This window comes from Macaca thibetana, chromosome 18 (genome assembly GCF_024542745.1).
Source record: "Macaca thibetana thibetana isolate TM-01 chromosome 18, ASM2454274v1, whole genome shotgun sequence".
Classification (NCBI taxonomy): domain Eukaryota; kingdom Metazoa; phylum Chordata; class Mammalia; order Primates; family Cercopithecidae; genus Macaca; species Macaca thibetana.
In genome coordinates, this window is record NC_065595.1 from 44,388,726 (window position 1) to 44,415,671 (window position 26,946).

General features: G+C 44.4%; 3 protein-coding genes across 9 annotated transcripts in view; 1 reads left to right on the forward strand and 2 right to left on the reverse strand.

Annotated features, from left to right (window-relative positions):
- KIAA1328 (KIAA1328 ortholog) overlaps positions 1-26,946 on the reverse strand; it is a 912,897-nt gene that overhangs the window by 852,533 nt on the left and 33,418 nt on the right. The window lies entirely within an intron of this gene.
- Positions 1-26,946, reverse strand: part of FHOD3 (formin homology 2 domain containing 3) — a 490,096-nt gene that overhangs the window by 391,855 nt on the left and 71,295 nt on the right. For all 7 annotated transcript variants that reach the window (XM_050767203.1, XM_050767202.1, XM_050767198.1 and 4 more), the window contains exon 3: positions 17,296-17,360. In XM_050767203.1, the coding sequence (XP_050623160.1) occupies positions 17,296-17,360 (65 nt within the window). The remainder of the gene's footprint in view (positions 1-17,295; positions 17,361-26,946) is intronic.
- The window catches only part of RPRD1A (regulation of nuclear pre-mRNA domain containing 1A), a 711,886-nt gene that overhangs the window by 347,084 nt on the left and 337,856 nt on the right, over positions 1-26,946 (forward strand). The window lies entirely within an intron of this gene.

Genomic DNA, 26,946 nt, shown 5'->3' on the forward strand with positions numbered 1-26,946 from the left:
GACATAGGCCCAGTGATGGGAATCCCAGGATAAGAGGCACCACAGTGGCGGGGTGGGAGGAATACGAAGGTGAGTTCTTCAATGTTGGGGTCTGGGAGTGTTGACCTAAGGGATAAGAAAGGAAAAAAAGAAATGTACTTGCAGGCTGCCTGCCCCACTCTGACTTTTTTTTTTTTTTTTAAAGCATCAATGTATCTTTATTCACAAATAAAAGCTGCAGCAATATATCATCTACACATTTGTACAAAGATTCAGATATCTTATATCATCACGATCCTCAAAAAACACAAACCTGTCATGCAGGGATGTCACAAACACTGGCGGCTCACCCCTCATCTGCATTTGGCAAGAAGCACCTATCAGGGCCCCCTCATCCTGCTTAGGGTGCCCCCCAGAGGGAGCTGGCTTCCCAAAGCTGGAGACAGCCCAGCCCCCAGGACACCTTCCCTAGAAAACCATAAACACATAGATCATTTGTCTTCAAATTCCCATGGCAAATGCCACATTTATAGGCAAAATGATACAAAAATATGAACCTAACAGAAAATTTTAAAAACCTTTATTCCCCCATCTTCATTGTTGGTGGTGGTGGTCTGTTTTGTTTTTTGCTTGTGGTTTTGGTATAAATTCCTTCTGTGGAAGAAGCAACATGTGCCTGGGCTCTGCCCTCAGGACAGAGCAGGGTTCTCTTGGGAGGGGAAGGGACTTGGCCATCCCTGCCCAGGAGACCCTGGGGATGGATCTGCATTGGGAACGCCACACAGATCCTCCACACCCCAGGCTCTGCCAAGAGGAAACCACTATAAAAGAAAAGTAATCCTGAATCCTAAAAGACCCCTGGGGCATGCAGGTAAGTCCTGCTGCACAAAACTGCTTGGCTGCAAAAAACGCAAGATGGACATAAACACAACTGGCGCTAGCCGCGGCCCAGACAGTCACAGTGGGACTGGGCTGGCCCTCTGACTCCTAGGCCTTCTCATGGGACTGGGCTACAGTCCCAGGAACACATTTTACCCATTTTCTGTTATGTCTGAAAAACAGCAGACCTGGGGAGACCAGTGGGGGCTCCCGGTGTTTCGCTTTTCCTGTTTAGCTTGGGCCCTGTGTCTGGTTCAATTTAAGAATCAGGGCAATGTCAGAAAGACATGATATGCTATAGAATCAGAAGCAGAGGAATGAGGAGTATAATTAGTATTTTATGAGCAAATATCCTTGGAGAAAAATCACACCAAAAAGGCAAAAAGGCAAAGATTAAAGTAACACATTTTCAAAGACACACAAAAATGCTTCTTAAGTTTATATAGAGAATTCTCCAATTTTTAAATAAACTATACCCCCAAAGTTCAGTTAGGGAAACTAAGGCTCAGAGCAGTTCCATGATTAACTCCTAGAAACCCCAAATTCCTTCCTTAAGGCCCTTTTACCCTCCAACCTCTCCCCAAGAGAGGAATAGCCTCCACCCCTGCCTGTGATGGTCACACAGTCTCATTGGGAAGCAGGAGTAGACACATCACACCACTGGCGAAGCAAGGGGCAATGACAGCACATGGCAGCACTAGAAGCCCAGGAGACACCCAGAGCGGGTGGGCCGAGCCCTGCCAGTGCAGGGTGGAGGAGCGGCGGGGAGATAGATGTGGGATGAAGTTCAGGTATCTAGCACACATTTCAACAACAGGTCTAGAACGCAGGGAGTGAGAAACTTCGAGTACGCAGCTGCTAGTTAGAATCATGAAAGTGGATGGAACTGCTTCATATATGTACTGCATTCACTTATGTGTCTATTTATTTCCTTTACAGCACTCAACATAATAGTTACACCCACAGGCACTGAATAAAGATTGATGTGTTATTTTGAGTCAGGTGGAAATGTGGGAACGTCTCACATTACAGTAACATGAATGACAGTGATGCTTGCAAGCTTACCTACAAGAAACTGTGAATTTTGAGAGTAATAACAACAAAGCTCACATTAATGAAAGTCCTGCAGGGCTACCACATGCCAGGTTTTGACCTAAGACACCCTCATGGCTCATCAGTCCTTTCCACAGCACACAAGGGAAGTGTGAGAGTCCCCCATTTTTGGAAAAAGTATCACGTCCCAAATCTAGCAACCTGATGATGCTAGCTCCAGAATTAGAATGCTGCTTCTCCCAAACCCACCATCTCCCCTCAAGCAGGATACCCCTGAGGGGGAACCAACACCTTCTGCCCATAGTCTGGGCTCCTGACGGAGCAGGACCTCACCCAGGACATAGTCCAGGGCACTTGCCTTTTTTGGGGTGGGGAGAGTATTTGTGGCTCCGGAGCCATTTGTTTAAGAAAGAAACATAGATATCCCAAAGGAAGGCTGCCTTAAAAAACTGCTATATTTTGAAAAATTAATCTTAGATTCTAGGTACACAATGTCATTTGGAGGTGACATCAGAAGTTCTGCCCACAAGGCCCAGGTCAGTGGTCTTTTGCCTGGGCCATGAATGGGGTGCTGCACTCAAACCCCACCTTCTCCAATCCTCCCAAGCTAGATCCCACAGCCTAGAGGCCCTATGAGTCCTGATGAAGGCCAGGCCTCAAGTAAGACCCCAGAAAGGACTGAACCTCAAACCTTGGGGACAGCCAAGGGGAGGCAGGGTCGCACCTAGAACTCGCAGCCGAGGTGCCCTCTGAGTATCGCCACCACGGCAGTGCTGCCCTCCAGGAGCCTGGCACGGGCTGTTCCAGGCAATCTGTGCAACATCTCAATGCACATGACCACACTGATCCCACTCTTCAAGATTCTACCATCTTCCAAGACAAGCCACAGCACACACAGGTGACTCACACCGGCCTGGGTAATTCCAAGCCAAGACAGCTCCATGTGGTTGCCTTCAATGTCTCTAACAGGCACAGAAATTGCTCATTGTTTTTATGGCTTTCTGCAAAGTAACGCGTGGCACTCTATTTCTTCCCAGCAGCCTGAGGCCCCTGAGCCACCACCTGGTAAAGAGAAGTGCCTGGTCAGCCCACTGTTGGCCACCCACATCACCCTTGCCAACCCCAGCATCCATGCCCAGCACCCAGGATGCCCTGAGCCACCCATCAATGCAGGGAGATGAGGCAGAGGACGGACAGCTTCTAAGGTACCCCAAGGCCAAACAAGTCATAAAAAGCTGTCCAGATACTGGGTCATCTGAGAAATGTATTGCCATAGGTATGGTGAAAGTTTGCCATCACTAACATGTTTCTTGTTGGAAAGACAAATATATGGATTATATTTTTGGTGCAATTTGAATAGCTTATTAATTTGAACAGTTTGTGAATGTCAACTCATACAGAATATTTGGACTACTTTTATAATGCTTAGAGCATAATGTTTCAACTTTAAAGTATTATAGCTATAACTAAGCACTTTGTGTCATGTTGTGGTGTTTTCGTTCCTTTTCATGCGTTTGACTGCCTGGTCACGTGCACTCAGGAGCTTCCTCCTCCAGGCCAACAGCCCCTTCCATCAGGAGAACATGATCCGGGAACACCACCAGGATGGTGGGAAGTTGCCTTCATGGTCATGAAACTTACTTCATTTCCATGAAGATGAGAGCTTTTCAGTAAACATGCTGACTGTTCAGTGCTTGCCAAAACTGCAACATTCTAAAATGTATCAAGGCCGGGCGCGGTGGCTCAAGCCTGTAATCCCAGCACTTTGGGAGGCCGAGACGGGCGGATCACGAGGTCGGGAGATCGAGACCATCCTGGCTAACACGGTGAAACCCCGTCTCTACTAAAAAAATACAAAAAACTAGCCGGGCGAGGTGGCGGGCGCCTGCAGTCCCAGCTACTCGGGAGGCTGAGGCAGGCGAATGGCGTGAACCCGGGAGGCGGAGCTTGCAGTGAGCTGAGATCCGGCCACTGCACTCCAGCCTGGGCGACAGAGCGAGACTCCGTCTCAAAAAAAAAAAAAAAAAATAAATAAATAAATAAATAAATAAAATAAATAAAATAAAATGTATCAAAAACAGGATAACTGGAGGCCAGGTGCAGTGGCTCACGCCTGTAATCTCAGCACTTTGGGGGGCCAAGGCAGGCAGATCACCTGAGGCCAGGAGTTTGAGACCAGCCTAGCCTGGTCAATATGGTGAAACTCTGTCTCTACGAAAAATACGAAAATTAGCCAGACATGGTGGTGGGCACCCATAATCCTAGCTACTCACAAGGCTGAGGCAGGAGAATCACTCGAACTCGGGAGGTGGAGGTTACAGTGAACTGAGATCTCACCACCACACTCCAGCCTGGGCAACAGAGCGAGATTCTGTCTCAATAAAAAAAAAAAAAAAAAAGGCCAGGCGCGGTGGCTCACGCCTGTAATCCCAGCACCTTGGGAGGCCGAGGCGGGCGGATCACAAGGTCAGGAGATCGAGACCATGGTGAAACTCCGTCTCTACTAAAAATAGAAAAAATTAGCCAGGCGCAGTGGCGGGCGCCTGTAGTCCCAGCTACTCGGGAGGCTGAGGCAGGAGAATGGCGTGAACCCGGGAGGCGGAGCTTGCAGTGAGCCGAGATTGCGCCACTGCACTCCAGCCTGGGCGACAGAGCGAGACTCCGTCTCAAAAAAAAAAAAAAAAAAAAAAAAAAAAAAACAGAAAAACAAAACAGGATAATTGAAGAGAACCATAAAAATAACCCCAATGCCGGTAGCTAAGCAGGAATCATGGGGTCAGGACCACCCTCAGGCCTTAGGTTGGCCTACTCCAGTTTGCAAGAACAAATAAAATTTAATAGAAATTTATTGACCTACAGTTTCAAATCTGCCAGTTGCTCAAAAAAGGATAGTAGCTAAAACATATTTTAAACACATTAATTGGACGTTACTTGGTTTTCACATTTAAGAGTTCCACAATGTATTTCCCCAGTTTAATAGGTAATACAATTCTGTGATCCAGTTCTGGTTATGGAAGATGGGCTCCTTCAAGAATTGGAGGCAAGATATACATTTCAGTCCAGATCAGCTCTGACTCTAGGAATAGATCAGACACTCTAAAGTCACATTCCTTTAGAGGAACTGGATAATCACATTTTGATTTTGTTCTAATGGTTTGTAAGGCAACAAAACACAAAACGTGGTGGTGGTGGTGGTAGTGGTGATATCTGCCACCACTTGCCAAGGGCTTAGCCTGGACCTGCATACTCACTGTCTCCTTGAGCATTTGCATCACCACCAGGAGGGAGGCACTAGGTCCCCTGTTCTCACTGTTACAAATAACAGACAGGTCTCCAAGGGATGGGTAACTTGCTCATGGACACACAGAGGCAGGTCTAGGACTTGAACCCCAGTTTGTCTGATTCTAAAACACATATTAGCTTATTCTGCCCATTATTTCAGCACACAAATCAATACTAAATATATGACTTTATTTTTAAAAATTGGATCTAGCACCAATGAAATATTTATTTAATCCTCACTTTTGTTCTCCCTTTTTTTTTTTTTTTTTTTTTTTTTTTTTGAGATGCAGTTTTGCTCTTGTTGCCTAGGCTAGAGTGCAATGGCATGATCTCAACTCACTGTAACCTCTGCCTCCTGTTTCAAGCAATTCTCCTTCTTTAGCCTCCCAAGTAGCTGGGATTACAGGCAACCACCACCATGCCCCCCCACTAATTTTGTGTGTGTTTTGTTTTTCTGTTTTCTGGGTTTTTTTGTTTTTTTTTTTTTTTTTTTTTTTTTGAGATGGAGTCTCACTGTGTCGCCCAGGCTGGAGTGCAGTGGTGCAATCTCAGCTCACTGCAAGCTCCTCCTCCTGGGTTCACGCCATTCTCCTGCCTCAGTCTCCCAAGTAGCTGGGACTACAGGTGCCCGCCACTACTCCTGGCTAGTATTTTCTATTTTTAGTAGAGACGGGGTTTCACCGTGTTAGCCAGGATGGTCTCCATCTCCTGACCTCAGGTGATCCACCCAGCTCGGCCTCCCAAAGTGCTGGGGTTACAGGTGTGAGCCACCACACCCGGCCTAATCTTCACAATTTTTAAAGACAATATTAGCATCTCCTTTTGCTAAATGAAGACATTGAAGTCAGAGCAGTGAGGTCACTTTTCCTAGGTCACACTGCTTCTCAGGGGCAGGTCTGGTTCTCGAGCCTGAGTTCTCTCATCAGCCCAGAGCTGTGCTAGTCAAGGGCTCGAATACCTGAAGCACAATAAGTTCCCCGTCAAGGGGCAAGAGCACTCGTGTTACTGGAGGTACCAGAGCACAGAGGTTGAACACAACACCCTGCGGTCAGGCAGACAGACATGGGTGCAAATCTCAGCTCTGTCATATGCTTCTCGTGGGACCTTGGCCAAGTGATTAGACCACTGCGTGCCTCAGTTTTCTCCTCTATTAAGTGAGAACAGGAATTCTGATTCATAGGTTACTGTTTGGATTAAAGGAGATACACTTGTCAAGTGCTTTGCCCAGTGCCTAGAAGGAAGTATAAGCACTAAGTGCTTAGTAGAACTTTCCCTTTCTGCTTTTATAAAAAGAAACTATTTTTAAAAGTACATTGCCCATCATAATAAAACAGAACTTTTCCATTTAACAATTAGACAGATGGGGATGTGAATCTGAGCTCTGCTGTTTAGCTCTGTGTCCCTGGGCAAGCTCCCAACCCTATTTGAATCTAGTTTTCTCCTCCTGTAAAGTAAGGATAATGTATGTGTCAGGAAGATAGATGGAATCACCTCTGTTAAGCACCTTTCTCATAGCAGGTGCTTAATAACAGTAGCCAGTGGGGCCTGAACCTAACTCAGCTGCAGCACAGCACCCCAAGAACTCCCCCAGCCTCAGATGTCCATGGCATGAGAGCACCATGATGCAGGATGGCGCCAACTCTACTTTCAGACAGAATCCTCAGACCTAAATTCCCACGCCCCTTCCATTAATCCATTCCTAGGTGACATCCCAGGCCACACAAGTCACCCACCGAGGAGGAGGCCTGCCCAAGAACAGAACACAGCAGGGCCGGAAGGGCTGGCCAATGCCATCCCATAACAGTGTGGAAACAGCCGCCTGCGCAGGTCACCCACCCTGTGAATAATTAGACAGGGCACTCCCCACGGACGTGTGGCAGGCCAAGTCTCCCTGACAATCACACACACACACACACTGTATGACAGTCACACGGACAGGGCAGCATAGCACTCCAGTTACAGACATTTCCGCAGCACTGCCTTGACACTGAGCAAACAGTTAAACCTGGGGAAATCGGTGCCCAAACATCAAAGCTAGAAATGAATCATATGGTCAGTAGGAGCCTTGTATAGGCTTCTCCCTAACCTGGAGCAAGTCAAAATAATAGAGACAGTCTTACATTCCTAGACAGGACCCGTCTCGGGTTGACAGAAGCTGAGACAAGTCAAGGTAACAGAGGCAGCTGTTTGAATAGATTCATTGGAACGTCTGAGGCAGCTCTCCAGACCAAGCTGTAAAGGAGATAAGATAGAAATAATCACTCTGGTACCACAGTAGACAGGCCTTGAGGGTACCGGAGCCCTTTTAATCAGACTTAGCAAGCATTTTTTGCCTCTGACCTTCTAGCTAAAACAAAATTAGTTACCAATAGACTTAGGCAAATGCCATACTGCACATGAGCACATAACCCCAACTTATAGAAGGACAAAGAAAATTGTAACACTTTGAGTTGGTCTGGTGGAATTATCCCCAGCCTCTCCCTGTATCCGGTTTACATCAATAAATTCCCTTCTTCCCTATTTTGTCTGCTTCTCGTTATTGGGCCTCTAAAACGCAGCCGGAACTTGGTTCTGGGAACAGAAGTGCTCTGGTGGGCAGTCACAGGAAGAGCCACAGCCCATCCCTAATGAAGCACCTACCTCTTCTTCATGCGCTCGTCAAAGTCTGCCATCGACTTGTTACATTTGGGGACAACAGAATCCCACCCCATTCCCCAAAAGATGTGAAGCACATACTGCAATGGAAAGGCCACAAAAGCTATTCCATGGAGCAGTCTTCCATCAGGTCACTATCCCAGACCACCACCATCTCCCCTCCAACCTCCCGGAGACCGGGGCCCCACTGCGATAGCCGGCACCACGGAGCCCTGCCTGGCACATGCGCAGGCCACGAACACGCACAGACAGCGCGATTCCAGGCTCACATAACACTGCCCAGAGCCTTCCTTGACATGCTCCTCAAAACGACAGTCTACTCACTGCCACAGCTTTTGTAACTCTCTATTTACTCTCACATTCTTCCTACTCCTCTGAGGCGCTCCCATGACGTCATCTGTTAGCACATGGTACTTAAATCTACCGCCTTGTCTTCTTCTTCCTGAGAACATAGCAAAGGAATCCATTTCTGAAGTAAACAAATCAAACCTAAGAAACACTGTCAGTACCTTGACCCTTGTAGCTTCTTTCTTTAACAACAAATAATTTGGGGTCTCCTTCTGAGGGTGAGACAATATGCTGCGTCCGGCACAATAGGGTCCACACCTTCACGTGCTCAAGAGCAAGCTGCTACCCCGCACAGAATCCAGACCTCACAGAGCTCAAACCAGGACCAAGGTACCAAACCCAGAACAAGGAGGACTCACTCGCACCTTCACGTGCTCAAGAGCAAGTTGCCATCCCGCACAGAATCCAGAGCTCAGATCAGGACCAAAGCTCCAAACCCAGAACAGGGACTCGCAGCATCTGCCCGGCACCCTCATCCTCCTCTCAGGCAGCTCCTACAGTCAGCAGGGACAGAGTGCAGTTCTGATCAGGTTAGAGACCCCATTTCCAGGGACTTCCCAACATGAAGCCAGAACAAGAGACCAGGCGTCCAGCTGATCAGAGTGGAAGCCTGGAAGGGATGTGGAAGCCCCAGCTCCATCTCCCAGGCATCTGCAGCCTGGCTCAGAAGGAATTTTAGCTGCATTCCTAAACATAGTCAGCTCTGTAAGGGTGAAGTCCATTTTTCTCAGCTGATTTACTTTCCTCTAAGGCAATCTGTGAACCACACTGGAACTCAGTCGGAACACCATCCTTTGAAGCCTGCTGAAACTTCACTTAGGCAAACGTTTCTAAAGACATTTATTTAGACATTTTGGCAGCACTTCCCAGACTTCTCAAACCAGAAGGGCTGCACCGGTCTCGGCAATTATATCTGTAGAGAAGGGCTGAAGATGATTTCAAAGGCCTAAAAAGAGGAACACGAGGCCAGCGCAAAGAACCTGGCCGGGGAATCAAGAGACTACAGCCCTAGTCCTACGGTGTCCCAGCCCTGTGGCCATGAGGAAATGCCTTGCCATTGGTGGACCCCCTTTCTAAGCTCCTGCCATGGCTCAGGATGGGTGGCGAGGGCTCCTGAACCTGTGGGTGGCAAAGAACCAAGCTGCAAATGTGTCAGTCAGTGAACGGGGCTCACGTGACTTTTTTAAATGGCTGAGGCAGACAGTATTTCTTTTTCAGCTTTCTCATAGAGTGTATCTCAAACTAATAAACTTTGCAGCATTTTACATCTTTTGAAGTACTCATAAATACATTATCTAAATTTAAGAGTGTTATTAAACTGACCATTGACTCTTAAAAGAAAGAAAAAGAGATAGAGAGAGAGAGAGGAGAGGGAGGAAGGGAAAAAGGAGGCAGGGAGGGAAGGGAGGGAGAGGTGGGAGGGGAAGAGGAGGGGAAGGAGGGAGGGAGGGAGATAGAGAGATGACTGAAGTATTGACTGGAAACGTGGCTCTATCCCTTGCCCCAACAATTTCTCTACATCCTAGTAAGATAGTGCCTCTTCCTGCGACACGCCCATAATCCAGTTACTGGGATTACAGATAAGTCATGTTACTTTTGGGAACAATTAATAGAATCTGTTTTCTTTTTTACAATTATGCTAAAATAATGAGCAGAACCTATTAATTTTTCTTATTCTTCTGTTGCTATTACTCCAGTATATAGGCTTGAGATGACAGCACTTGTAACAATTCTCTAATGCCTTTCTTTCCTTCTTTAAAGTAAACCTTGAACTGGTAGCAGTTTTGCTGAACTATGAATGCTTTCTATATGGTTTTTTTCCGAAGTTAAAATACTTCCCATTAGGTATTTCTAATACAACAGAAATGTTGAGATGTGAAAAATCCATTGACATGCACCCACTCTTCAAATAACTTTCTTCAGCAAGACATTTTTGAACCATCCATCCTCCTTTTCAACTCCCACACCCTCTGGATACCAAAATTTCTAGAAATAAGACAAAGCATTTTGTTTCCTGACATAAATTTTGATTGTCCAGTGCCAAAAATAAAGTTGTCTCTTCATAGGAACAGCCAAAAGCACTCAGAGCTGGTCATTAGAGCTCACATCACACCCCAGAAGCAGGCCAGACCTGTGAGAGGAAAGCATTTATGCAGACACTCTAGTCAAAACCAGGGTGGTTTCCCTATCAGAAATTGTTTTCTGGATATATCTGGCGTTTTACTGGATAGGAACGTTGGAGTCTAACTGCCAGCGCATGATTTAAACTTATCTGGTAACACCTGCTACAGGCATCCCTATCAATGGGACCTCATTCTCCATTATCAGTTTTGTTTGCCAGATTTTCATGTTCCTTGTTAAGTGACCAATCAGGATATAAACAATTACATGGAAAGCGCAGAGTAAACACTGATAATGGCTCCACAGCAATGCTTAAATTTCATTATCCAACACCTCCAGATCCTTAGAGATGAAAGGTAACCAAGTCCTAAAGAAGCAATATATAATTTAATTAAAGTAAAATGGGGAAAAGGTCAAATACAAATATGAAATGAAGCTGTCATAAGAGACCCTGAGATATCTGCTTTCTTTCCTGTGATTCAATTCACATTGTTCCTGTCCATTTTCCCTTTCTTGGTGCTGCATAATTCCCACAGCTGACCTGAGCTTCCAGCCCTATCCAGAAGTTTCCACGCTACCTCTCTCTCACCAGTGTGTGTCTCCTCTTTATTCATCCTCTGTATTTCTGTTTATCTGCATGTCTGTAGATGGTAAAGCCACTCTTTAAATTCATTCTTTAATTGCTCTTTCCATTTTGGTGAGAAATCAATCTCGACCTATATATCATATGAATATAACGTTCGTGTGGAAAGATGTGTGACAGAACTGAATGGTTCCCAGCATTTAAAGACTAGACTTGGCCAGACATGGGTCGCTCATGCCTGTAATCTCAGCACTTTGGGAGACAGAGGTGGGCAGATCACCTGAGGTCAGGAATTCAAGACCAGCCTGGCCAACACGGTGAAACCCCATCTCTACTAAAAATACAAAAAAATACCTGGGCATGGTGGTGCATGCCTATACTTCCAGCTACTTGGGAGGCTGAGGCAGGAGAATCACTTGAACCCAGGAAGGCGGAGGTTGCAATGAGCTGAGATCACGCCACTGCATCCAAAAAAAAAAAAACTAAAAACAACTACCTTCTCATGTATGTTAATAAACCTGACCTGACAGTGTGTTTTACATCCTTCCCATCTCTCTTTTTTTTTTTTTTCTTTTGTGGCAGAGAGGGCAGGGGGGACAGGGGTTGGACACAACTGTCAATTCCAGTCTGATGGAAGGCCACTTAGAGGCAGCTACCTACACAGAGTGCAGAGGCTGACAGGCTGACCTGCCTAAGAAATCTCCCTCATCCCAGACCTGAGGGCCTTCTAGACACATGCACACTCCGTGGGGTCTGCCTCCTGGGAGCTGTGACAGATTAATGGGAAACAGATGACGGGAGGTACTTATCTGATTAATTCACAGAGCTCGTTTTCACCTGGAAAACAGAACCAGAGGCAGAAACAGGTCACAGGCTTGGGGTGTAAAAGAGAGGAGGTTTTTTATCTTTATTTTTAAAGGACCAAGCACTGGGAGTCTCCTGCTGCAAGGGGAGACTCAGTGTCAAACCCAGCTAATGCTGAAGCTGCAGTTGGCCACTCACGAGCCTCTGGAAGAAGATGAACATCTTTGGAAGAATGACAGATGGTTTCCGGGGCTTCTGGAGAATCAGAGGATCCTGGCATCAAAGAACAGAAAATAGGAAGTGTGATGACTCAATGCACCTGATGCCACCAGGGAGAAGCACAGCCAGGACACTGTGAGCCTGGCCACCATGATGTCCAGGGACAGGGCAAAGAGGATGTGCCACCCACAGCTCCAAACCAAAACTGCATGGCAGAGGCAGGACAGGAGCAGAAGCAGCCTCTTGTGGAAGGCAGGATAGAGCCAGCCAGAAGCCCAGGTCCAGGGCCTGGAGTCAATGAAGGCAGGGCAGGTGGGCAGAGGGGAACGGATGGCCAGGGGTTGGGACAGGGGTGTCTCCCAGTCAGGCAACAGCCAGCTTAATTCCCTTTCTGCAGCATACAGCGGACATGTGGGGAGTCTGCCATGGAGTAGACCACAGAGGGCCAGCTGCATCTGTGTGGATCCTACGGCAAGCACCCAGAGGGGCCAGGTGCCCAAGCACACACGCATCACCATTCAGGCCTCACGCCTCTCAGCACACAGTACTCCATGAGCCTCATCCTTATTAGCTAGCACAGAAACAGCACCCGAGTGCTGTCAGGCCAAGAGTGTCAAAAAGACAATTTGCTGTTTCCCATAGGAAACCTCTAGTTTTTATGGAAATTCCTAACTGACCCAGAGCCAAGAAGCAGTAAGGACCACATGAGAATCCAGCTAATTTTCCAAAGGCCAACCTAGGGGCTAGTGAAATGTCAGAAAAGGAAGCTACAGAGGGGCCTCCCTGCAAGCCGGGAGGGCTCAGCTATGAGAAACCAGCTCAAACTGATTAGAGGGAAAGACACCCAGAGGTGGAAGAAGGTGGTACCTGGCCTGGTCAGAAAACACAATGAACTGGGAGAGAAGCCATGCTCAGATTCACAGACTACAGAACAAAGGCAGAACCTGGAAAGGGACTGGGAAGAAAGGAGAGGGGACAGGGGTTGGGGGTCATGAATTACAGCTCATTTCCCACCCTTCGAATACAGAAGCCCAGGGACCCGTATGCTGTAGCTACAGGAGGCTCAAGCACTGGACAAAACCTGCACCTCACCTGAGCTGCCACCCAATGGCACACATACGTACACCACCTCCATCACCACCAGTAGAAGTGGGTACCGATGCAGGATCCTTTCCCATTAAGACTGCACACAGCCTCAGGACCTTGCTCAACACAGCGCCCCAGGGGGCCAATGCTCCTAAATCGGCTGGCTATGAGATGAATCCCCTTCATTACTATTGCACTAGAAGGTTCTTCTTGAGGAAATGTTGCACTGTTTATAATTCATCTCTTTGCTATAACAATATAGTGTAAAGCACGTGGCTGCATGATAGGGCCTGCAAGAGAAAAATGCCTTGCAAATTATACATTGATGGCTTTTTCTGTTGATGTTTCTGTTGCTGGAAACTGGCATTAATGGATGAAGTAGCCTTCTCTCATATCATTTTCTTGCCTTTAAAAGTTGCCTTTGTCCCTGTGACTTGACCATCTGAGTAATTAGATGCATCTTATGCAGAGATCAGTCACTTCAGCCCCCTTGGCAGCCTCTGCCTGACTCATCTCTATCCCTCACAAGCAGACCTCATCATCTCATAGGATTCTCAAATGCCTCTAAAGGCCCTTTGTGCCAGGGTTCTTTCACAGCTGCAAGTATAAATGACATTTTGGAAGCTTCACCCAAATTTTACACTTTTGTTTAACTCAATGTTGGACACTTGAAAGGACAGGCCTCCTGGAACCCAGAGAATCAATCGCCAGGGTTTACTTTCTTAATGGGAAGACAGGATCTGCTTCAGAAAATTGAAGCCCAGAGATTTTTGGCCCAACAAAATGCCTTCAAAGCCAGCCAGTAAAAAACACTCACATATTAACTGTAGGGTCCTAACGACTTCAAACCTTATTTTTTTAAAATCCTAGATTCCATTCCTTACCCCACAATTCTTTAGTTCCTTTCTTTTCATGATGAGATTTAGTTATCAGAGCCAGTTGGCCCTCTGAATATTTTTCTGGTGTCTGGAAATAGGATCACTTTTCAGGGACCAAAAAATTTATTTTCTCTAGCTAACCTCATAAAATACAGACTTCTCATGTCTATCATACATGCCTTAATTCTTATCTGTAAGTGTATGCCCACAATATGACCATCAAAATTTTCATTTCTTTGAAAGATCGAAGCTAGATTAAGAAGGCAAGCGCTGCAGCATTCGCTGCAATATCAAGTGTTTATACCAAAAATGCACAAAAGAAATAAAAATTACAGTGGAGATAAGCACAGAGGTACAAAAGCTTGAGGCCTCTCTCTATACCAAAATTTCATTCCAACCTCCTGCCAAATGCTTCAGAGCCGCTACACTATCAGAAAAGACCTGCTTCAGCTGCTAGCTGTAACCATCAAAGCAGAGCCCTGTGGCCTTCATTTTTCATGAGGGTTGCTGGGCGGCTAACCATAAAGGCTCACCCACCACACTCTCATCCCAATGGGTGCTGGGTTCCAAAGTGAAAACTAGAGAATTCCAAAAGCATATCACCTCTAACTCGTTAACATGCAGTCCTGGATCTAAACATTCTTCTACTTAATGAAAACAGGAATGAAGGAGAAGAGAATGTAGGGTGAGGAAAGCATTATTTTTGAGACATTTACTTGATAGCATTTTAGGCCCAGGAGACAAAAGCTGGTCCTGCATCCTTCCAGGCCAGTCGTGGGTGGAAGGAACGTCTTCAGGGGAGTTGCATGCGGTGCTAGGCTGAGACAGCAGCCACTGTGCCCCACGCCTGTAGTATTACTATTTCAACTATTTCTTCTATGGCAAAGAGGGAAATAACCTTAAGAAGAAACAAGGACTAAAACAACTGAAGCGAAAAAGGTTTATTTTCTCCTTGTCATATTTCCCATTGTCATTTTGACGCAAAATTGTTCCAGGTATTGTTTTCTTTATCCCTAAGAAATCTCAACGAACACTGCCATTCAGAAAGGGAAAGAATATGTCACAACAGGGGAAGGTACTTCATGAACATGATGCACACATTACATTTTCTATACATAACCAAAGGATAATATTTAGTGCTATTATAATAAATCTATTCCAGATCTTGTTAATAGTAGGAAATGGAATTTTAAGACTTTTAATACAAAGGAAAAACTTTTCCTTTTTGGGTGCTGCTGTTAGTTTATTGAGCCAAATCCTCTCATCTGACATAATCAGGCCTGAGGCAATTAATGGTAAAAGCTGATTAAAGCAGAAAATCCTTTTGAAAACAATATATAAAAAATACATAAACATAAACAAGACCTTAAAACATTTTGCACTCGTAGCTATTACAGCGAAACATGCCAGTCTACCTGTGATGAGGCACAAATAGTTCTCTGAATACGGATCTACCCATTGGAATTCCACGTAGACCTTCTTTTATAACTCACTGCAATAACAAGGTCTGATTTCCAGTCTCAGTTTCTTTGAAGTCTAACAGAGCTCAAGATGCTTATGAAGAGTAGAATCCTCTTAGATTTTTATAATATTCCCCCTCACCTTTTATAGTTATTATAACACATTTACATTGACAGAAATCCTTCTGTAGTGACTAATTTTGAGTCTTTTCCAAAAGAGTGAACTTTCAAAGAAGCAGTGACCTTTAGGTAGTCATATTTAATTAGTGTATGAAATATTTGGTACTATTTCATTAAATTACATAATTTGATAAGCAGTGCAATTGGCATAAGGAGGTATGTGAGCAAGCACCGTGACTTCACCAGCCCCAGGTCAACCCCTAGAGGAGGGAGCACATGTGTCCTGGTTTGAGTGTGGGCTTGAGGGGCTGTCAGTGCTCAGTATGCCACAGGATAAGATGTCACACATCTTACACCTATCACATGGGACGATAGGATACGGAAGTTCATAAGACAAGTCAATAACACAAAGCTGTTTTTAAAAAATCCTGTACCTGAAATATTTGAGTACATACGGCAAAGGAGTTTCCTTAAAATCATTTGGATTTGGATTGAGCTCATTTTCGTACAAGTCTGCTTTCTGCCACCTTACTATTCCTGGGAAAAACCAATTCATATTTATGTCCCAAATTTCTGGTAGTTATCAACTGTGTTTCAACAGTGTTCAGTACATGTTTTGTGCCTGGATTTGTTCTAGATCTGGGATGAGGGTAAGGGGGAAGTTTATCCAAAGTCGTGTCACAGACCTTTCCTTTAGATACACATGATTTATACATATGAAATTACTGGGAAAACATGAAGCGGGTAATAAAAAAGCCACTGATTTAATATATGTGCCCATATACATTGTACATTTACTCAGTGCTACAAGCAGTTGAGAAGCAGAATAGTCAATGTTGGCTGGAGGTCCTACAGGTCTTACTTTGTTTCCAACAAGATTACCAATACTCCTGACACCCTGACCTTTCAGTCCCTGAAGTTTGAGTCACCCACACAATTATTCTCTGGCTGCAGAGTCAGGCAAAGGTTGTTACCCAAGACACTTGCAACCTCACCACCCTCCACACCAAATGAAGTGAAATCACATGGATTTCCCTCCATCTCTAGCCCTGGGTCTCCCCATCCCTGGGTCTCCAATAGAGAAGCAGAGTAAAGGAGGGACCAGAAATAATTTCCTCCACTCCACCCATGAATATGTTTAGGGTGCAGACTAGGTCTCAACAGGATGATCTATGCTCTTTTGATTAGAGGATTAAATGAAAACCACACCATATATTAAACAAAAGCAAAATTACTCAGATACTAAAAACTTCTAGGCATAAAGTGAAATGTAGTTCCTTTTTTTTTTTTCCTTTTTATGACATTATATTCTTCCTGCAACTTGGCCCAATACAAGGAGGAAACTGGGCCTCCCGCAGCAAGCCATTCTGAACCACAAATACATTTGCTCACTGAAGAGCATCTTGCCCTATATCCGCATGTACCCTCATCGTGCACTGACCCAATATTTTCCTTTTAGTCATCTGATAACAACCTGGAGCCCCAGACTCCAATTCCCCACAGGCACTCCTCACAGAGCCACCAGGAGGCACCTGAAGAGCAGGTCAATGCACCAGAGGCTCACAATGGCACCGTCCCCAGAAGAACATCTCCCCCAGCACTGCCAAAAGGAACCTCACCAGCAAGCTGTCTTACCTCACGCTCCAGTCACTAACCAAACAGCAGAGGAAGCTGGAATGAATCACTGCTGGAAATTGTTTCACTAAAACTCTAAGAACTAATGATAGGGGCTAGTGCAAACATATAGAATAACAGTGAATCTTTATTTTATTCCCATAAGTCGCGTTTTTCATCATGCGTTTAGTTCCTGAGGGTGGATGTCACTCACCGATGCAGGCATGGACCCTCACGGACAGCTGCGTCCTTAGGATGATGCTGTGCTTCTTGCCCCGCCTAACGAGACAGGAGACAAAACAGGGGCATCAGAGGAGTCAGCAGAGACACCTCACGTGCTGTCAATCCACGTGAAGGTTCTACATACCCACCTAAGTGGGGATCCAGAGAAGCAGAGACCCACACTGAACAAGAATCTATCCTGAAATAATGTTGACATAGCAGGCCTTTCACAAAAATAAAATAAAGAAGTCTGACTTTGTTGGTTTGGCACATGCATCTCACTGCCAAGCTCCATCAACTCATTCCATCCACAGATTCTGCACATAGTCGTGCTTGACCATGTTGGGAAAATTTTAAAATCTGTGTCCATGAAGTAAAATTCCTGGAATGTAACAACACAGATCTGCTTGATCATTCTCATGGCTATTTTTACCTTTTGGTGGGGATGGGGGCAGATATAGGAAAAGGGAACACATCATGGGGTAATCAGAACTGCTTTACTGTGTATCAATTCAAGACTGTTGGCTTTTCTCTTATACTTTTACAGGAAAACGGGAATCTACAAAAGAAGGCTTACAGAGTACCTATTATCAGAAATGCCAATTTACCCCACACCCCATCTCACCTCTGCGTCCTTCTCACTGCATTGAGGAAGAAAAAGGGCAGACCTCCCCAGTTCCACTCCCACTGGGGCCCATCCTGCTTTATGCAGAGAGGAACCAAAGCACAGAGCAGTTGGTAGAAGGAGATAAAGGGAAGAAAACATGAGTCCTGGCTACCCAGCAGGAACAAAGGCTTTGAGGTTTGGAGAAAGAGGAAAGCAGTGAACAAAGGAAAAGCAGAGCCAGCCAATAGCACGGCAGCAGGTAGTATGGCGGGGCTCTTGGAAGCGGGATTCCCTGTCCATCCTCACCTCTCCCCACCAGGGCTTAATGTATAACAGAATCTGGAAGTGCTTTCCTGCCTCCTGGTGTGTGGTTGTGTTGGAGAGAAGGGAACACAGATCTCACCAAGGCACGCTACTAATACTGTGATTATGAATTCACAGTAATGACTACATCAATTACATTTTTTATTCTTCTGACCAGGTAAGAGACAGAAGTATGGTTTAAACAATGGTTTGTTGATTCTGATATGATTTGGTTGTGTCTCCACCGAAATATCCTGAATTGTAGCTCCCATAATCCTCACAAGTCATGGGAAGTAATTGAATTATGGGGACATTCTCGTGATAGTGAATAACTCTCATGAGATCTGATGGTTTGATAGAGGGTAGTTCCCCTAAACACACTCTCTTGCCTGCCACCATGTAAGATGTGCCTTTGTTCCTCCTTCACCTTCCACCATAATTGTGAGGCCTCCCCAGCAATGAGGAACTGTGAGTCCATTAAACCTCTTTTTCTTTAGAACTTACCCAGTCTCAAGTATGTCTTTATCAGCAGCATAAAGCTTTGGTCTGTATAGAACAGACTAATATAGATTCTTTTAAAGAAAAAAGGAAACCCAGCAGCATAATTGCAAAGCATGCAGTAGCCTCCAGCTGAGCAGCTGCTTCAGGTAGAGAGTCTGCATTCAGAGTCCCCTCAAAATTCAGTGAGCCCCTCCATTTTCCTTTGTTCATTTGTTTTACATTTTTTATATGCAAGGCGTCTCAAGAAGCTTGCAGCCAATACACAATATCTACAGAAGACAAGTTCAAGATTCCTGTAAACACGGATATCTGCAAAAACATATTCTTCACAAAAAAACTCTCACTCTCAAAAACCCTGATATGAACACTCCTCTAACTCTTCTGACCAGACCAGAAGAAAGTTTTGATTTAAGTGCACTGAATTGAATTATAGACAGCTTTTTGTTTAACTTGCCAAGAAAGGTTTTCTGGGGTAGCAGGGACAGCAGCCAGGAGCAGAAAATCAGGGAACCCCTGCCGGGAGATGGGCTCTAACTGTTAGAAACAGTAAATCCTAGTCTTCCAATCTCAAGGATTTTCCATAATCTGCATTACCAGCAGTTATAAGTCAATGGTAAATGTTAAATGAATAGCAGACAAAGGACATGCTATCGATGCCCACAGAGAGAAAAAGCATGAGTTGGCCAGGGAAGACATTTCAGAATGCCCCAAGTTCTGGAGAATTTCAGAAAGGGTCCATTCTGTATCTTCTTGTATCTTCAAACAATTGCAAAGTTGCACTTTGAGTAAGTGTGTTTCCCCACATAATTCTCTAGACCCACGGTGAGCATGTAGGGTGGTCACTCTGGGATTCCAGGCCCCTCAGTGAAAACTATGACTGCCAAGACACAGCAAGCCCACCATCTTTTCCAGGTGCTGAGAAACCAGGCAATTGGTTTGTTAAGCTAAACCCTAATGGAATTTAAGAAAGCATAGAAGAAAAAAAAAAGTCCTATTTTTTAGAAGTTTAATCACAATTCCTCCGCTTCAATATTCTACCTCCTACCTTATCTGCTGCTGTACACAAAATCCTATCCATGAAGAAACCTGCATGGAACTGGGAGCCAACGATGGTGGAAGTAGGCTGAGGCAGGGAGGAGGCCCCAGATCTCAGGTTCAGAGAAAAGGAGGGGACCAGCTAAGGAAGAGGCAAGTGGGTGAAGAGTGTGGCCAGATTCAGCCAGGTTCACAGCAGGGCATCTGTGACCTCTCATCCTTCCCCATCCCTGCTTCCACCCACCTCTGATGTAGGTACTACTTCTGTGTCCATTTTGCAGATGAGGAAAACAAAGCTTGCAGAAATGGTGTAACTTGCATACGGGGCTGGTGGAAACAGAAGCAGGGCTGAAAGCACAGAATCTGACTCCACAGTCACCTGCACCATCTTGCCTTTCACTACACAACTGCCTCACTGTATAACCTTCTCTAAGGCTTACAAAGGATAAAAAGAGTCCCTGGGTTTTAGGGAACTGGTGTAACCTTAGTACTAAAACCTAACCAAAAAGACACACTGAAAATCTAAGATGCAAAAATCTAAGAAAACATTGGGAAATCAAATTACATCATATGTAAAAATAATACAACAGGACCATATAAGACTCATCCTAAGAGTTCAAGAATTAGAGCCCAATATAACAGTTTTACATATATATCACATATATATTATACAAACATAAATATGTAATTCTTCTTGACTTCTTAGGAAAAACCTTATTTGGTCTTGTTGTATTTTCACATATTGCGCGCGCTCTCTCTCTCTCTCTCTACATATATGTGTGTGTGTGTGTGTGTGTATTTAAATAAAATAAAACAAAGGACATCCACCATAAGGTACCTTTAAATTTGGTAGCTTCCCTCCACCACTATATTTTCTAATTAGTTAAAACTGACACATTGGAGAAAGTTTCATTTTTATGTATTTCTTTTACATATGGCCATTTCCCTGCTACCATTGATTCTAAAAATCTTTTTGCTAAGTCCTTTGGCTTCTTTTAGGGAAATAATCATATCTGTTTAAAGATAATCATTTTATCCCTGACTTTCCAGTAAATATACCCTTTTCTTCTTTTATGGCTAAAACTTTCAAAGGAAAATTAAAGAATCATAGGCATACTCCCTTCCCCACTATGGGACACTATGTCAGTTTGGGTTCAGAAATAATAGTAGTCGTTAACGTTTATGGAATGCTTATCATGTGCCAGATGAGGTTCTAAGTACTTAATACAGATTTAGTCTTCAGAAAATGTCTATAAGGTAGTGATATGGTTAGGCTTTGTGTCTCCACCCAAATCTCATCTTGACTTATAATCCCCAGGTGTGAGGGAGGGACCTGGTGGGAGGTGATTGGATCATGGGGGTGGTTTCCCCCATGCTGTTCTTGTGATAGTGAGTGAGTTCTCGTAAGATCGATGGTTTTATAACGGGCTCTTCCCACTTTGCTTTCTCACTCACTCTCACCTGCCACCATGTAAGATGTGCCTTTGCTTCTCCTTCACCTTCTGCCATGATTGTAAGTTTCCTGAGGCCTCCCCAGCCATGCAGAACAGTGAGTCAATTAAACCTCTTTCCTTTATAAATTACTCAATCTCGGGTACATCTTTATAGCAGTGTGAAAATGGACAAATACAGGTAGATAACATGACATTCTAAAGATAAGGAAATCGAGACCCAGAAAAGTTAAGCGATGGAGCTGAAGTCACAGAGTTAGAAAGAGACAGAGCTCAGACTCAACCCAGGCAGTCTGACCCTAGAGTCAGTGCCCCTATCACCTCCACAGAGCTGCCCCCAAGATGTGCACTCCTCTTATTCATTCCTTCATTCCACTGATGCCAGTATCAGGGAGAAAAGGATGCTAAGCTGCTTACAATGAATTCACACTGACAGTCTCTCAAGATTTGTATCTTTGGACTATTATTTTCTTAACTCATACATGCATATGAGATGTATTCTATGAGATGCACAAAGTATATGGAGCTTTAAGACAGGAATATAGAAACCCCACCTGCATTTCCAGCCTGCTAGCCTGCCCTACAGATTTCAGATTTGCCAGTCCCCACAATTGCATGAGCCAATTCCTTAAAAATAAATATTTCGAGATAGATTACACAGATGATAGAGAGAGAATTGGTCCGTTTCACACTGCTCTAAAGAACTGCCTGAGACTGGCTAATTTACAAGGAAAGAGGTTCAATTGACTCACAGTTCCACATGGCTGGGGAGGCCTCAAGAAATTTACAATCATGGTGGAAGGTAAAGGGAAAGAAGCACCTTCTTCACAAGCTGGATGTGAAGAAAGAAAGCTGGAGGGGGTGCGGGGGGCAGGGGGACTGCCAAACACTTTTAAAGCATAAGCTTTCATGAGAATTCACTCACTATCATGAGAACAGCATGGGAGAAACTGCCCCATGAATCAATCACCTCCCACCAGGTCCCTCCCTCCACACGTGAGGATTACAATTTGAGATGAGGTTCAGTTGGGGACACAGAGCCAATTCATATGAGATAGGTAGATATTCTCTTGGTTCTGTATCTCTGGAGAACCCTAATACAAAATTTGATATCTGCCTTCATAGGGCTTCCACATTTCAAAGAGAGACTGTCAGTATGTATTCACCTTAGCCATCCTTTTCTCCCTGATACCAGCATTCTGGGTTAGTTTTACAGCTGCCACTCCTTTTGAGTCTGTGTTTTTGCAGCAAGATGAAGTGGAATGCACCAAGTACCCAGAATCCAGTGACCCAGAAGGCAAGGCGGCTCAGCTTGACCTTATTCTCCCCAGGGAGACTCAGATTCTTTTCCTATCAGCACAGCCACTGCCAGGGAAACATCACCAGCTTCTGAACAGCCACTCTTTAGAGCAGGCAGCCACAACCAATGGGCTGCTCACAACCAAGGCTAAGGCCAAGGCTACCCAAGTGCCAAGGGGACTATCTAAAATAGATAAGCAACTCAAGGAAACCCCTGTTGAGGCACACACACCAGGGACACGATGGTGCTACCGCTAAAAGAACTTTCTGAAACGTCCCGCCTTCTCAGAATACACAGATTTCTGCTACAATAATATCAGTGGCCTTGGGAAAAGTCTGGTTTAACCAACTAAGGCTCACAGAAACCTGTGTGTTTCAGTTCCGACCCTGTGTCTCGAGGGAGTCTTTTTACAAGAGTAACATATAAAGCCCTTTGTGACTACAAGAAGTGCTTACATTATTTTATTGAGTGGTATAGAACCAGAAGCTTGACGACTTTCTCTAGCAACCAACAGTGGAATCAATGTTCCCAAGTACTCCTCCACTTAAATTAGAAGAAATAAACTATAGTTTCAGTCAAGGATAGAAACAGATGTTTCACCATCTGGCAAAAGTAGGGACAAGGGCCCCCTCAACAGTTGCCCCAGGAGTAAAAAGCTCTTAGTAAGCTTTTGGGGCTGTGGGGCTCAAGTGGCACTCCATCTCAGGGATAAAGAGATGGAGGAGGATTTGAACCAGTCATCAGCTAGTAAAAGGACAGAGATAGCTAAGATTAACTTGCCCAAAGTTTAAGCAAGAGAGGCAGTTGCCACTACATTAATCTCCAGGTGTGTTCTGTTCTCCCCTGGCAGACTGTAGAGGTAGAAAAACATCGACTCTGAAGCCAGCTGTGTGATCTTGGGACAAGTTATTTCACTTCTCTGAGGCTTGGCTTTATTGTCTGTAAAATAAGATAATAATGTCTACCTTCTGAGGGTGTGATAATGCAATCAATCAATGCAAGTAACATGCTGTGGACATGGCTGGCACGTAATAAATGCTGAATAATGTTAAGTAATCCCCTTGTCGATATTACTGTTCTTTCAGCCACTTCCTCTCCCTCGTTCCATTTGTCTTAATATCTGGATACTCTCTCACTTTCTGTATGTCTCTTGCTTCATTTTTGTCTGCCTCTTCTCATTCCTCCCACCTCTCTTATCATTCCTTTTTCTTGTTCTCTCTTCACTGCCCATTCAAGAATTGACAATAATAATCCATTTGTTATTATTTGATGCGTTTTCCTGTTCTTCATTAAAGTTCCAGTGATGTAGCATTGTAATTTTCTCAAGGGACGATACTAATGTCTGTGCCTCCTGTGTATGCAACCCTGAGTGTGTCGGCCTCTGAGGAATGAGTCATCTACTTTAACCGGAAGGTGTGAGGAGTCCGAGACACACAGGGAATCCAGGTGGAAGCACGCTGGGCAACACGTCCTATGAGCAAAATGTGAAGTTTGTGCCGTTGGGGAAAAGGGACCTACCAAAACAGGTCACCTCTCTAGACACCTTCTCAGAGAGGCCAGTCTGGTTCTCTCATCTTCGTTTCCTTCACCCTTGATTCAACAAGACATGAGGCAGATGGAATGAACTTTCTCAGTCCACTTCCACTAAGCTAGTGACCACTCATCACAGAAGCTTCTCCCCGCACCTAGCCGGGTCATCACCAGCTCAATGTCTCTCTTCCACAGTCATTCCCTGACACGTTTTTTATAAGCTTTAATGAGGTATAATGTAGGTACCATAAAACCCACCTGTTTTGTGGATATAATTCACTGATTATTAGTATCTTCGTGGAGTCTTAAAGTCATTACAATCTAACTTTTTTAACTTTTTCATCAATGCAAAAACAACCCCAAACCCTCTTACCCATCTGCAATCACTTCCTGTCCCCACACTCAGCAAGAGGCAACCACCAGTCTACTCTGTCTCTCTAGAGATGTGTCTTTTCTGTCAATCTCATACACATGAAATTCAACAGTATGTCACCTTTTTGTGTCTGGCTTATTTCACATGGCCTAATGTCTCCAAAGTCATCAGATATCAGATATATGATTTACAAATTTTCTCCCATTCTGTGGCTTGTGTTTTCACTTTACCAATTATCTCTTTTGCAGGTGCAAAAGGCTTTAATTCTGATGAAGTCCAAACTTGTTTTTTTTCTCGTCACTTACACTTTTGTCATATCTAAGACACGGAAAGCACATGTGGCAGGAACCATGACTTTGCCTAACCCAGTCATGGAGACTTGCTTCTGTTTTCCTCTGGGAGTTTGTTTTGGCTCTTACATTTAGGACTATGGTCTGTTTTTAGTTCATCTTTGTGTCTGGTATGAGGTCCTTGACATCCTGATTAGCTCATTCTCTTGTCTTCCACCCTCATGTACCCTGTGATGGGACAGAGCCCTTGTTCAAGCTGTTCACAGATTTCAGCTCCTGGGAAATCCTGCTTTCCCTTCTGCTTCTCCCTCTTCAGGACACCCTAAATCTCCTGCTCACCACTCCCAGCCTTGCCTTGCCCCTCTCACAACTTGCCTTTGTGGCACAGTGTACTCAACTGCCCATTCTTTGAAATGTCATCTCTCCTTGCAGAGGCAGATGCTGCTGGTTACCCACTCAATGCCTATTTCCCTTTCTGCCTTATAATGGGAATCCAATTGTGTTTGGAGTGACAATGTATATTCCACAATGTGGCACAGTTCTCATCGTTGAACTATAGGTGGAAGTCGCTGGTGGAGCTTCTGGAAAGCTCTTTAAAAGCAGTACACCCAGCCAGCACCAACACTACTCTTCACTCTTCTCACCTAAGGCAGGGACCATCAGCTGTCACCTAATATTCACAGTGATAGCAGAGGAAGGTTAGCTGGATACAGCCCACAATTCATACTGTGCCCTTGAGCCTCTGGCCAAAATCATGTGAGTGAAAGCCATGTGCACACAGAAATGGGCATACACTCCCTTCGTCCCTTTCCTTCTTTCTAGGGGCTGAGATGCAGATGAGATGGTAAGAGTGGAAGCAGCCACCTGGACCCGGAGATGGAATCCTTGCTCTGAGGATGCTATAGCTATTTCACTCTTCCAAAGAGGATTGCCTATATTTGGAATCTTATACAAGAAAAAAACTTTTATTTTATTTAAACTGCCATATTGGGGGATTTCTTGGTTGCAACAGAGAACACTGCATCCTAACCAATACGTGCCTTCCTGTCTTGATATGACAAGGGTGGGGGGCGGCTGCTTTGTAACTATGATGAAACATGAAAGACAAAAGCCAGATCCTAAGGATGGTAGGGCAAAAAGATAAAACAAGCCCAGGTTCCTAAGAATGTCATGGAATCAACATATTGTCCTTGAAACTGTATGATTATCCACTGATTTTCTTAGAGTGGCTTTTGTTTTATAGAAAAATTTCATAGAAAGTAGAGAATGTTCCCCTATATCCACACTGCCCCTCCCCACCCACCTGTTTCTCCTATTAACATCTTGCATTAGTGTGCAAGATGTTAATCTGTTACAACAGATTAACTGATATTGAACATTATTAACAAGTCCGTAGTTTAACTTTATAATTCACTGTGTTGAACAGTTCTATGGGTTTTCACAAACACATAACGTTCTGGATCCAACATTACCACAACATACAGAGCGTTGACACTGCCCTAAAGATCTCCTGTGCTCCACCTGTTCATCCCTCCCTACCCATCTCCCAACCTCAACTCCCACCCCTGGCAACAGGATCTTTTCACTGTCACCATAGCTTTTTGCCTTTCTTGGAATGTCATATAGTTGGACTCACAGTATGTAGCTTTTTCAGACTGGTTTAACTTCACAATGTGCGTTTAAGGTTCCCCCATGTCTTTTCTAGCTTGATTGCTCATTTCTTTTTATTGCTAAATAAAAACTACTTCATGGAATGGACAAATACTATGGTGTGTTTACCCATTCAACTACAGAAGGACATCTTGTTTCCAAATTTTGGCAATTATGAATAAAGCTGCTGCAAAAATGTGTGCAGGCTTTGGCATGGACATAAGTTTTCAACTCATTTGGGTAAATACCCAGAAGCATGATTGCCAAATTGTATGGTAAGCCTATGTTTAGCTTTGTAAGAAACTACCAGACTGTCTTCCAAAGTGGCTGTGTCATTTTGCATTCCCACCAGCAATGAATGAGAGTTCCTGTTGCTCCACATCTTTGCCAGCATTTGGTGGTATCAGTGTTTTCTTTAGTTTAGCCATTCTAAGGGGTATAGTGATATCTCATTTTTTTAATTTACATTTTACATTATATTGACATGTCATGTTGGATCTTTCTATATGCTTATTTACCATCTGAATGTCTTCTTTAGTGACATATCTGTTCAGATCTTTTGCCCATTTTTTAATCAGGTTGTTTTCTTGTTAAGTTTTAAGA